Source organism: Meriones unguiculatus, chromosome 8 (genome assembly GCF_030254825.1).
Source record: "Meriones unguiculatus strain TT.TT164.6M chromosome 8, Bangor_MerUng_6.1, whole genome shotgun sequence".
In the NCBI taxonomy this organism is placed as follows: Eukaryota; Metazoa; Chordata; class Mammalia; order Rodentia; family Muridae; genus Meriones; species Meriones unguiculatus.
The window spans coordinates 77106655-77120168 of NC_083356.1; the positions used below are offsets into that span (position 1 = coordinate 77106655).

Below are 13514 nucleotides of genomic sequence, written 5' to 3' on the forward strand. Positions count from 1 at the left end.
GATGGTGATGGTGGTGGTCTACAGGAAGAGCACACCGAGACCCATTGTGGCCCCTAGGGGGAAACCACAGAGCCATGAAGAACATACTCCCCACCGTACACACACAGACACACTCTTCTAAAAAGGCAACGCTTATGGCACCCAAGAAAAAGTGTTATGAAATATGTGCTCTGGGAATGAAGGAGCCAGGAAGCCCATTGGTCTACAAACCTGTGAGTGTTGAGAATCTGTCAGGCCCCAGATCATCTTTGTCTTTTTCTTGTTTTTCTTTCTTTCTAAATGGTATAGGAGCTGGAAATTAAATAGAGTCAGTAGTGTGACATATAACATACTGCACTCCTCGGAAGTTAACTGGTGTGCCAACATTTCTAAGTGCAAGAAAGTTGAAAATTTAAAAGCTATGAAATCCCAAGCGTCAACTGATAATCATTCTTACAATAGCACCAAAGGGTCTTAAAGAAGATTTCAGAATCTGCTTTGGAGTCATGTGCCATAGAAAGAATGATTTAATGAGGATCCACAGAGAGTAAATCAAAACCACGGCCTCTTAACCTCACCAAAAAGAACACATTCAGAGTTCCTGTCTCATTCACTCCTCCCCATTAAACGGGTTTGAGCTCGGGTAGACACAGGTCTCCTCAGCTCCTAAGTGCCTGGGAAGAGGCCTATGGAAGAGGTCAACTTTTGGGTAATCTCTTCTTCCAGGAAGAGAAGTTTTTGCCAACTCAAAGGATGCCAGGCTGTTCACGAAAAATACATGTATACAATTCCCTTCCACAATAGACACTAGCTACATCTGTAGGGCACGCACGCTTTCAATGCACATAAACATGAAAAGCTTAGATCTGTTCCAGAAATGTCAAAATGGCTACTCATCACTAAGTTAACAGTAACAGTAGCATGCTGAGAGTCCTCCACGTTTAATGACAGTGTCTGGCATAATTTCCATCTAGAACACCACTGCTACTTCCCACCAAGAACAGGGCATTTCTAAAGTTCTGCCAGAGCGTTCTTCTCAGTGAAAGCATTCCTACACTTCCACATGGCCTGAAACAGGCCCAACAACATCACAGAGGCGTGGTGAGACTGCTCTCCAAAAGAGGCTTGAGGCTTTGTTCGACAGACAGCACTCTAAAGTTTTATGAAATTACCTTTAGGCATAGCTGAAACAAATCGCTTTCTCCACCAAGGTCTGCTCCTGTCTGATCTCTCATCATCACTGTCCTTGCGCTCTTCAGTCTATAGAAAAAAGTTTGATGTGTTATTTGGAGTTGAGCAGCAGGATAGATTCCTATGAAAAGGATTTCACTAAGTCTTTAAATTCAGTTCTATTTGCCTTAAAACAAAACTTTTTGGGGTGCTAGAGTGCTATGGATGGAGTTCAGAGTAACCTGCCACACTCCCAGCACAGAAAATCACTGCTATTGCCTCGAAGGCGCCCCCTGGAATGTGGACCTATGCTCTTCATGTCAGACTGCTGAGCCTGAGATTAGACACTGTCTCTATACTGCTAGCAAACCAAAGGCCTAATGGAATTAGGTATAGTAGGTACTCAAAGAACACCCAAAGAAGGTAGGGACTGGGGTAGAGCTCAGTGGGTGAGCAAGTGCTGAGCAGGTACAAGCTCTGGGTTCAATCCTCAGCATGACAGCAAAACAAAACAAAATAGGAAACCCTAAGTAAACTCAGTGCAGTAAATTTTAATGGGGGCAAAGTCAGTGTGGTATAGCAATAGTCACCTGGTATGTCAGAACTGAGCCTAAGAACAGATCTCTCAATCCTCTCAACTACCTAGAAAAATGGCTCCTGTTATTAAGGGATTTTTGTTAATTTTTGTTTTGAGACAGGGTCTTAATCTGTAGCCCAGGCTGGCCTCAGTGTACTATGCAGACCAGGCTAACCTCTTCCTTACCAAATATCTCAACTACTGAAATTGTAGGCACGAGCGACCATGCTCAGTGTATAAGCCCCCCCCCCCCTTTTTTAATGGAAACAGGGTTTGTATGTGGCCCTGGCTCTCCCAGAATTCACTCTGTACACCAGGATGGCCTCAAATTCACAGAGATCTCCTTGCCTTTGCCTCCCAAGTACTATAATTAAAGGCATGCACCACCATGCCCAGTCATAAGTCTTTTTATAAATGAAGAACACGAAGTTAAATGAGGCGATCTCCCCAAGGTACACAGCTTACATGGGGCACATCTGACCATCACACTGAGATCTGCCTTGCCTCTCTCTGCTCACCAGTTATACAGTTATCATTAACTCTGTTCACATGGAAGGACAGGGCCTGTGATTCTGTTACTAGCCTATAATGTGACCTCAGAAAATCTCTTAATTTCCACTCTTTTCTTTATACAACTGGGACTATAGAGTCTTGGCTGTTGGAGCAGGTACCTTTCTCTCTGCTCACCAGTCCACTCTTATTCTCAGAGTGCTTTTTTTTTTGGTTGGTAATTAACTATCTGTAGTTCTACTTATGAGGAAATACTTAAAAGGCTTCATGTGAATGGAGAACATGAAATTACTACTAACTAACAATAGCAATTTTCTCCAAGCACTGAGATGAGGGCTTATGTATGCGGCAGGAAAGTTAGTGAGGATGGAAAGTTTATTGACAGGCAAACTTCTTAAGTACACACATGAGGAATAACAAAAGCAGGTTTTTCACCATTGAGGAGTTAAAGCATGGGAGGGATAGAAAATAAAGTTTTTTTCTAGATTGAAAGTAAATACTCATTGTCCACTCATTGTTCTCTCTATGCCATGAAAGACAGAAGTGAGTACAGAGGTGTAGCATGTATACAGCTATAAACATATGCACACACACACTCACATGCGCGCGCACACATGTACACACACACACACACCCTCCTAGCTCTGTCCATTGAGAGGCTCTGAGAGCAGCCATATGCCATAGCAATGAGTTCTGACTCATCTGAATTTCTGAAAATTAGTTTTGACAAGAGGACCTAGAAACCCTTGGAGAAATAGCTAATTCCAGAACTAGATAGAGAATATAATCAAGTAGCTCAGCAGTTAAGAACACTGGTTGCTCTTCCAAAGGACACAGGTTTGATCCCCAGACCTCACATGTTGGCTTAAAACCACCTGTAACTCTAGTCCCAGTGACCCAATGCCTGTTCTGAAGGTGCTCTATTTATGTAATATACAGGTAGACATTTGGGTAAACACATAAAATACATTCTACATAAAATAAAAAACTCAGGAGAGGAAAAAGGGGATAAAACAGTCAAGATATAATATATGGGAGAATAAAAAAAAAATTAAAAATAGCCAGGCAGTGGTAGTGTACGCCTTTAAATCCCAGTTCTCAGGAGGCAGAGGCAGGTGGATCTCTGAGTTTGAGGTCAGCCTGGTCTACAGAGCAAGTTCCAGTACAGCCAAGGCTACACAGAGAAACCCTTTATCAAAAACCAAAAACTAAATAACCTCAAGAAAATTGCCCAAGGCAAAAACAAGCAGTAGAAAGAAGGTGTAAAAAGGCAGGACAGGCAACACAGGCACTGTTGTGTCCTGCTGCTATAAAACATGAATTAGGCACAGTGGCTCACCAGTATAAACCCTGCACTCAGAAGGCAGAGACATGAGGATTATCACAAGTTCAAAATCAGCTTGGCCTACCTAATGAGTTCCAGGTCAGCCTGGGCTATATAATGAGATCCTGTCTCAAAAAACAAGGACAACAAAACAAACAAACAAAAAAACAAAACAGGATGTAATACTCACAACTAGACAGACATGATCGAGGTGAGCTGATGGGTAGAAAGAATTACATGTAGGACAATGTGTGGTCTGTAGGAAACATACTAACTCAATAAAAAGGGAGGGAAGAACTGAGTTGGAAACTTACTTTTAAATGAGAAAGTGTTAGTGCTCCCAAATTCATGATTTTCAAATCAAATGTGATATACATTTTTAAGCATCACAAAAGAGTCCTAGGTGTAATTAGACACAAAACTGCTTGGAGAAAAGATCTAAGTGCTGTAAAAGGCACGGTTACTATAAAACCTAGTTCTATCAGTATGACAAATTACTAATTTGACAGATTTGCTTTGTTTGGTTTTGATTTTTCTCTTTTTGGGACAAGGTTTTTCTGTGTAGCCCTAGCCATTCTGGAAATTGTTCTGTATACCAGGCTGGCTACGAACTCACAGATAATCACCTGCCTCTGCATACCAAGTGCTGGAATTAAAGGTGTATGCCTTACCTCTTAGCATAACAGACCTTTTTGTTTGTTTTGGTTTCTTACACAGGGTTTCTCTGTGCAGCCTTGGCTGACCTGGACTCACTTTGTAGACCAGGCTGGCTTTGAATTCACAGAGATCCACCTGCCTCTGCCTCCCGAGTACTGGGATTACATGCTTGAGCCACCATGCCTGGCTGACAGATCATCTTTAATCACAACCACAGTCACCCATAATCTTGAGTTCACAGTCTATATTCATTTCAGACATCATGGGAACCCATCAAAGAGAATACTGACCTCAGCATAACATGCAAATTCTACAGTCTGTGTTCCATACCTCTCCTCTTGAAGAGTCCTTACTAGGGGACGAAGATGATGAGTGAGGTGCAGCCACCAAAGAAGTAGCACCAGTGGCTGCAGCTGAAGGGAGTTCTTCATTCCCTGGACGTCGGTTCCAGCTTGGGTCACTCATGGGTCGCCGCACAGAAGATACTATATCAGAACTCCTGCTGCGAACCAGTCTCTCAGGGTAAGAGTGCCTTTGCTTGAAAGCCTCCATTTCAGCTGCAGTTAAAACGTGAGAACCAAAGTTGGGCAACCTGGCCTCATTTCCTCCCACTGCACCTTCCAGAATTGGGGGATCCGGTGGTGGATGTGAGGGCCGGGCGTAGTGAACCTTCGGCCTTACTACAGCAGAGGCTCCTGTAACACAGAAAAGAAGCTTTGCAGACAGAATAGAACCAACCAACAAAGGCAGCAGCCAAAGGCTTGCGTATCTTGCTTCTGCTTATGAAAAGAGTGCAAGAGTTAGTTCACTGCACAAGCTTACCTTCATGTGAAGACAGTGGGTCAAACATGGCAAGCAGAGACTCTGACTGAGAGGGAGGAGAGGTCAGCTGGTGGGCGCCTACAAGAAGAAGACACACCATGAAATCAGCCACACGTAAACAGCACTCCCCTGTTGAAAAAGGCGCTGGGACTCTTCCACAGTTTTCCTCTCTTAATCAATTAGAACTTGAGTAGCATACCAGAAAGAAATGAAACTAATAATCAAATCTGGTTACCCCGCATTTTACTCCAAATGGAAGGACCTTTTCTACATTTGGAGGGAACAGCATCCATAGCTTATTACCTGATGGACAAATGCTATTACAGTTAGTGCGAAGAACACAACCATGAGACCTCACCCCATATTTTTCATAATGGCACAGCCTCTCTGAGAGTCACCTCTCCCACCACAAAAAAAAAAGCAATATTATCTAAAAAAGAGGTAATTAGAGAATTGTAAATTTTGAAAGTCTAATATTGCTTTCAGCAGATGACTTGATTTTAAAAAGAACCTGTAAGTGAAATGAATATATAATATCATGAAATTAACTCTAACTTTTAAATGTACTATTTTAGGCTACAGAGGCCCCACTCCCAAAAATATGCTCCTTGACATGTCTTGACACAACTAGAAATATTAAAATAGGTAAGTTTACAGAGACTAAAGCTTTCTCCATTCACGGATTTCTAGAAGTAGCTCTAACTGAACCAAATTTAGACTATAAGCATTTAAAGCCGTAAGTACACATTGATAAGTTATGGCTGAAGAGCTTTGCTAATGAAATACCAGCAGTTTATGATCATCATTGTTCTTGATTTGTGGATTTTTTTTTTAAAAGTTCTAGTTTTATTTTGTGTGTAACAGTGTTTTGCCTGCATGTCTATCTGCGCACTACATGCATGCAGTGCCAAAGAAGGCCAAAGGAGAACATTGGATCCTCTTGAGACTGAAGCTACAGACAGTTGTGCATTGCCATATGGGGGCCTGTCTCCTCTGTAAGAGTAGTCAGTGCTCTTAACACTCAGCCATTTCCCTCGCCCCACTTTATTTTGTTTTTGGTGGGGATTTTTTGAGGTTTTTTTTGAGACAAGGTTTCACTACGTAGACTTGGCTGACGTGGAACTTGCTATGTAGGCCAGGAAAATCTCAAACTCATAGACATTCCTCTGCCTTCAGCTCCTGAGTGCTGGTAAGATAAGGTAACTGTAACCAGGGAAGGCCATGTCATCTTAAAACGCCATTCTCACTCTCACTACTTACCATGGGCTATGTCGTCCATGTCTGGACTGGTTACAGAATCTTTACCCCCAAAATCAGAGCTGCACTCAGATCTCAGGTCTTCAATCTTATTGGGAATATCCTCTGATGTAGCACTTATCCCTTTGAAAAATACAGCAAAAATATGTAAATACATAAGTAAGTTGCAAAAACAAAATAGCTACACAAAATTATATGAAGTTTGGAGAAATTCTCAATTTTTATATATTCTAGTTCTATACATGTGAGTTGCTGAGTACTGTGAATTTACCATACTGTTGTTCAAATGTACTTATCTTGCTTTATACAACATAATTAGAATTATGTGTTATACCTAAATATTGTAGCAGAAGCTACCAACAATATCAAGAGTTGTAGAGGAATGGTTCATCGATTATTTCAACAGGCTTTAAAAGCCACATATTAAGTTCTCAAAGATTATAAAGACATAGGACTAATTTTGTTCCCTGGAGACTACTGAGTTCCTAAATAAAACATATCTCTTGGGTAGGGAGATGCAGCTCAGTGACAGAGCTTAACTAACATGCCCCAAAGTTCTGGGTTCAACAGCTGATACCCACTATACTATAAAACAACAACAAAACCCACTATCTCTTTGGTAACACTTTTCAAATAGGGACTAGAGGATGTCTTCAAATTTCTAGTCCTTAAAACAAGACAGACATACCGGACACAACACTGAGGCCTGGTGTGCTGGGGCGGGAACTGACCTCCCTGACATCCGTCTCATCAGATGTGCTGCCCAATCCAGAACAGCTCTCCAGCTCTTGGAGGCGCTCCTCCTGCTTTAAGTCTGGAGCCTCTGAACAGAAGACAGGAAGAGTCACCTAGTAATTCCGTGAACATGCAAAATTTCAGCTTTTGTGACTCACACATACAAGTTACAGACGTATAAAGAGAGTTCTAAGTTTAAGTTACTTAGCAAAGCTAGTTAGATTAGGGTTTAAAGAAGGCAAAATTATGATTTCCTCCTGTTACACAGTTTGTTATGAACAGATGACAACTACTTCTACACTACTCTTTTTAAACTTTATTTATTTATTTTATGTAGATGAGTGCTCTATCTGCAAGTACACCTGCCTGCCAGAAGAGGGCATCAGATCCCAGTATAGATGGTTGGGAGCCACCATCTAGTTGCTAAGACTTGAACTCAGGACCCCTGGGAGAGCAGACAGTATTCTTAATAGCTGAACCATCTCTCTAGCCCAACTACTCTTTAAAAGAAAAAAAAAGGGGTGTGTGTGTGTGTGACCTTTTTTGGTTAGCTTAGTATGGTATCAACTTTCTGAATTTCAATGTTTTCAAAAGCATGCAAAATGGACATGATGGCAGGTACCTTTAAATCCAGGCACTCAGTGGGCAGAGGCAGATGGATGTCTGTGAGTTTGAGGCCAGACTGATCTACACTGGCAGTTCCAGAAACAGCATGAAGAACATGGTGAGATCCTGTCTCAAACCATCCCCCCAAAAAGAAAGGAAAAATAATCTCTTTAGTTAATAATTTATCTACTGGCTTTTGAGATAGGGGTCTCACTATACAGCATAAGCTGAAATTACAGGCATGTGCCACCAAATTATCTTTTAAGAGACTGTAGAGATTGATGGCTCAGTGGTTAACAGTACTTGGTGCTTTTACAGATAACCTGGGTTCAGTTCCTGGCACCCACATGGCAGCTCACAAATGGCTAGTAACTCAGTCATGCAAAATGGGTTTGACATCCTCTTCTGGCTTCCGCAGGCACTACACACATGCTATGTACATATATTCATGCACACAAATATTCGAAACATAAAGTGAAAATAATAAATTGGTGATGGAGAGATGGCTCAGGTAAGGAATTGCTGGTGCTCCTCAGAGGATGCGTTCAGTTCCCAGCACTCACATCAGGTGGTTCACAGTTGCCTTTAACTTCAGGCTCTGGCACCTCTTCTGGAGCCTGTGGCACTTACATTTATGTGTGCACATACCCACATACAGACACTATGTGAGTATATGAACATGTAATTAAAAAAAAAACTTGTTTTAATCTCAAAAAGATTAATAAACAAACAAACTTTCAGACATCTCTTAAAAGGGACAAGTTATTTCCAAGGATAATTTTACATTTTATTGTGTGCACGAGTGAATGAGTCATAAGTGAGCGTGTGTGTTCATGTATGTTTGTCTCCTTCTGAAGATTAAACTCACTAAGCTATCTCACTGGACTGGCCATCCAAGGACAAATGGAAGGATGCTGACTAGGAACTCAAATGTGCAGGGTCTGAGCTGGGTTGTTACTCTCATCTTGGGATAAATTAGTAAAACTGAACACTTCATACACACAAAACTTTGAAAAGCTTCAAATAATTACTTCAAATATAATTTAACACAGACTCCGAAGCACTTGCTATGTTGTTATTACTCTTATTATTTTGGGTTTTTTGAAACAGGGTTCCTCTGTGTAGCCCTGACTGCCCAGAAACTCTGTAGACCAGGCTGGTCTTGAACTCAGAGATCCACCTGCCTCTGACCTCCAATTGCTGTAATTAAAGCCATGCATCACCATTGCCCGATTATAATAAAAATAAAATATTATATAATGTTATCTTATTATTGTCCAACAATAAGTTTTTCCTTGGTGGACAGAAAATTATCTAAATTTCTACTTGAAAATTTTAACAATATGACTGTCTGATATTTGCATAGAGAGAGAGAGAGAGAGTGTGTGTGTGTGTGTTATCAGGTGCTGTGGTTAAATGCATGAAATTCTAGTACTCATACACGGAGGCAGGAGAACTCCGAGTTCAAAGTCAGCCTGGGTCAGACCCTTTCTCAACAAACAAAACAGAAAAACAAATAAAAATGTCATTTGGCACAATATACCTAATACAAATTTAAGACACCTTTCATGTTAAAGTTCTACACAAAGTAAAAAGCAAACAATGACGGCATACTAACCTGAGTCACTTGGCAATACCTCTACACTCCAAGCTTCACTTGTAGTCTCTGATATGGTAGAACCAGTGCAAGGGTCAAGGAGAACTGACCCTGAGCCCGGGAGGCAGAGCAAACTGCCTAACACATTCTCTGCTGCTGCACCTGTACAACCAGTGGGAGCAAAGTGTTACAAAGAAAGCAAAGTAGCCAGAGCAGTGGAGAAGGGTCACACAGAATACACTAAGAAACTGGCTAAGTTAAGTACCATTTCATTTAAGCATGCTACTAAAATCACAAAGTTCCCAGTTGGGCACACTGGCACAACCTTTTCTTTCATTCCTTTGCTTTACATATTTTATATGTATATGCTTTACATATATATATATGTGTGTGTGTGTGTGTGTGTGTGTGAGAAATACGTGTGTGTGTGTGCCTGAGGTGTGTGTGTACCATGTCCATGTAGGATCCTGAGAAGAGGATATCAGAAGAGGTATCAAATGCTCTGGAACTAGAGTTACAGATGTGAGTCACCACGTGGTTGCTGGAGACTAAACTCTGGTCCTCTTCTCTGCAAGAGCAGTATCTGCTGAGCCACCTCTCCAGTCCCACAACCTCCTTTTCATTATGTTCCTCTGCTTAACTCTGACTCTCCACAGGGAAAACACATCTTTAGGTTCATGCTGATTTGTTTTCAGTGAGGTTTTTCAGCAAATGTCCTTGATACCATTTTTAACTTTATAAGACTTTTAGTCCTAGGGGAACTATAAAAATCCAGAGAATTTAATCACAGAAAGTTATACTAGACAAACATGTTTTCTTCCAGCATATTAGCCACAAAATCAGACCAATAATATATATTTCTAAGAGACTACACAGCTCCTTCATAGCATCCAGCCAACTGTAAATACTGCTTGTGGCCAATAACAATACTATTTTGCCATCTGGAAAAAAGTAATCCAAAACCAATTTAGAAATCTATATACACTACTAAAAAACACAAGTGGAAGGAACAAAACATTTTTTTTAAGATTTATTTATTATTTATATAGTAGTCCATCTGCATGTATGACTATAAGCCAGAAGAGGGCACCAGATCTCATTATAGATGGTTATGAGCCACCATGTGGTTGCTGGGAATTGAACTCAGAACCTTTGGAAGAAAAGCCAGTGCTCTTAACCTCTGAGTCATCTCTCTATCCCAGAACAAAACATTATTGTGTGTGTGTGTATATATATATATATATATATGTTTAATAGACTCAAGATGAAAAACGATGGCTCAGCAGTTAAAACACCCTGCTTTTCCAGAGGACCTGGGTTCAATCCCCAAAAACTACGTGCATGGCAGCTCACAGATAGCTGTATCTTCACTGCCAGAGTATCCAACACTCTCTGTTGGCCTCTGCAGCTACAACACACATGTGGTATACAGATAACCATGCCAGCCACTATCCATACACATTAAAAAAAAAAAGGAAGGAAGGAAGGAAGGAAGGAAGGAAGGAAGGAAGGAAGGAAGGAAGGAAAGAAAGAAAGAAAGAAAGAAAGAAAGAAAGAAAGAAAGACTACATATGGGAATTCTCTATTTCATCTGAATCAATCTAATAAAAGAATAATTTTATTTCGGGTTATAAAAAAGCTTTAAGGATAGTTACAAGCAAAAGCTACCTTTTACAGAGATAATATTAAAAGAACTGCAAGTAAGGATCTGAACAGATGGCTCAGCAGTTAAGAGCATTCATTGCAGTTGCAGAGGACCCAGGTTCGATTCCCAGCACCAACATAGTGGCTCACAGCTGTCTGTAACTCCAATCCTAGGGGATCCAATGCCCTCTTTTGGCTTCTGTAGATACCAGGTACACATGAAATATAGACACTCATACACCTGAAACACAAAACTTTAAAAGAAAAAAAGAATTATCTGAAAGTTGCTTGAGTGTGACTGGAGAAAGGGAAAGAATGGGAACAAATCTGGCGCGTGTCTAACTTCTAAAGCTCAGGGCCAGGTACGATGAGCTCCGACTATTCTCTGCTGTCTTTGTTGATATTTTCCATAAAAAGAAAATGAAGATGGTAATTATAAGACTATGAAATCTTTCAGAACCCACAAACCAGTATTTTAAAAGGGTGATTCTGAATGTCCTAACACAATAAACTGATATTTAAAAAAAGGAAAAACTGGTTATTCTTTGGAAGAGAGTTAATTTTTCCAGAAATGAATTTATTTCATTATTTTCTATGATTGTGTGGATCTTGGGGATAGTTCTTAGACCATCACACATGCTAGGCTAGTACTCTACCAATAGCTATACCTCCAGCCCTCATTTTAAAGAACTTTAGGATTCTGTTAGTCCATATTTTATGGCTACATTTGCAAGAATTTTCATTTTAAGGTAAGGTTTTTAGCCTCAAAAAGATAATAAGCTTATCACACACTGAGAACATATACTATGCCCCAAAGATAAAACTCAAAAGAGTCATCTGTCTTTCCTCTTCTGAGAAAGGGTTTCTCTGTGTAGCCCTGGCTGTCTTGGAACTCACTCCGTAGACCAGGTTGGCCAAACTCACAAGGCCTCGGCGCCCTGAGTACTGGGATTAACCTGGCCTTCCTTTGTTTCTAAACTGTGTGTGCATGTGCATGGGCATACCACGGCACACATGGAGGTCAGAGGACAACTTAGGGAAGACAGTTCTCTCCTTCCCTGTATGGACCCTAGCTAGCAAAGTCAGGTCATGAGACTTGGCTGCAAGTACCTTTCCCAGCTCAGCCATCTTACCAGCCCTCGTTCTTCTCCTTTTCAAAGGAGGTGGAAAGCAGAGGAGGTTAACGCGGAAGGTAACACATGCCTACTCAGTTCAGTACTCAAATGTCTTGTTCCCTATAGATACCAGCTTCTCAGGCAGTGCTCAAAGCACTACCCCTCCATGAACAAATGGATACAACAACTACACAGCTCTTCATTCCCACAGGCCTTGAATACCAGTTACCTGCAATCTCTTGCAAACGATCTTCATCAACGTTTGGGTCAAAGTCACTTCCCAGGACATCAGTGCTCCAGGTCTCACTCACTGTCTCTGATATGTCCCTATCATCTGTTAGTCCCATCATGTCACGAATCTCAAACTTCCTCAGCTTATCATCAAGATTATCTTGTGTTGTAGCTATTAAAAACAAAATTAAGCACTTTAAATATGGTGGCTCTGCTATAACTTTTTAGTTAAATTGACATAATTCTGTCTTTAAACTTCATTTTATCATTAATAAGCACATAGTTCCAGCCTGCTCTGAACTAATCAATTCACCCCAGTTAAGATTAACAGAGATTCACACATAATTAATCACTGCTGAAAGGAAAAGTGCCCAGTCTAAAAGGGTAAAAGTAATCCGGGAGGAAACTGAATAAAATGTTTTGGGGTGGCTTATTGGATATCATTATTGTGTTAATAATTAGATGATAAACCCATATGTAAACTTTATGCACCACTTGAAGATTGTCCTTGTAGTGGCTAGAAAGACCGCTTAGTGGTTAAGAGAACTGGCTGCTCTTCCAAAAGACCCAGGTTCAAATCCCAGCATCCACATGGCAGTTCACAATTGCCTGTAATTCTAGTTCCAGGGGATTTGACACCCTCAAACAGATATACAGAAAGGCAGAACACCAATGTAAATAAAATAATAATAAAAAACTTAAAAAAAATTGTCCTTGTATTATTCAAATACTGATTTCTGTACCCAGAAAGTTGAGTACAGGCTGGACTTGGACTTTAGTATTGTGATTTTTTTTATTCTTTTATTTTTATTTTTTATAGTTTTTTTTTAATTTTTTTACTTTTTATTTTTAATTTAATTTTAAATTTATTACAGTTTATTTACTTTGTAGCCTAGCTATAGCCCCCTCCCCTGTACCCTCCCAATCCCATCCTCTCTCCCTCTTCTCCTCCCCAAGTCCACTGAGAGGGGAGGTCCTCCTCCCCTTCCATCTTACCCTGGCCTATCATGCCCCATTAGGACTATCTGCATTGTCTTCCTCTGTGGCCTGGTAAGGCCATTTCCCCCTCCTCAGGGGGAGGTGATCAAAGAGCCTGCCACCGAGTTCATGTCAGAGACAGCCCCAGTACTGTGACTTTTAATAAGCATCACCTGCCTCCGTATTTTGTAAATATTGCTCTTCATCACCTTCTGACTAGTTGAATAAATAGCTGAACGGCCTATATCGAAGGCAAGGAAAACAGGCAGGACTTACAGAGAAATGGGCGCTCTAGGAAAGAATCTGAAGCAG

General features: G+C 40.7%; 1 protein-coding gene across 10 annotated transcripts in view; it reads right to left on the bottom strand.

The window, feature by feature from the left end:
- Gapvd1 (GTPase activating protein and VPS9 domains 1) overlaps positions 1–13514 on the bottom strand; it is a 79313-nt gene that overhangs the window by 21909 nt on the left and 43890 nt on the right. For 7 of the 10 annotated variants that reach the window (XM_060389990.1, XM_060389994.1, XM_060389992.1 and 4 more), the window contains 8 exons: positions 12223–12396; positions 9256–9396; positions 6985–7119; positions 6300–6419; positions 5040–5117; positions 4548–4912; positions 1152–1239; positions 211–291 (listed from right to left, as the gene is read on the bottom strand). In XM_060389990.1, the coding sequence (XP_060245973.1) occupies positions 211–291; positions 1152–1239; positions 4548–4912; positions 5040–5117; positions 6300–6419; positions 6985–7119; positions 9256–9396; positions 12223–12396 (1182 nt within the window). The remainder of the gene's footprint in view (positions 1–210; positions 292–1151; positions 1240–4547; positions 4913–5039; positions 5118–6299; positions 6420–6984; positions 7120–9255; positions 9397–12222; positions 12397–13514) is intronic. The other 3 variants (XM_060389996.1, XM_060389995.1, XM_060389993.1) reach the window with 1 other exon arrangement.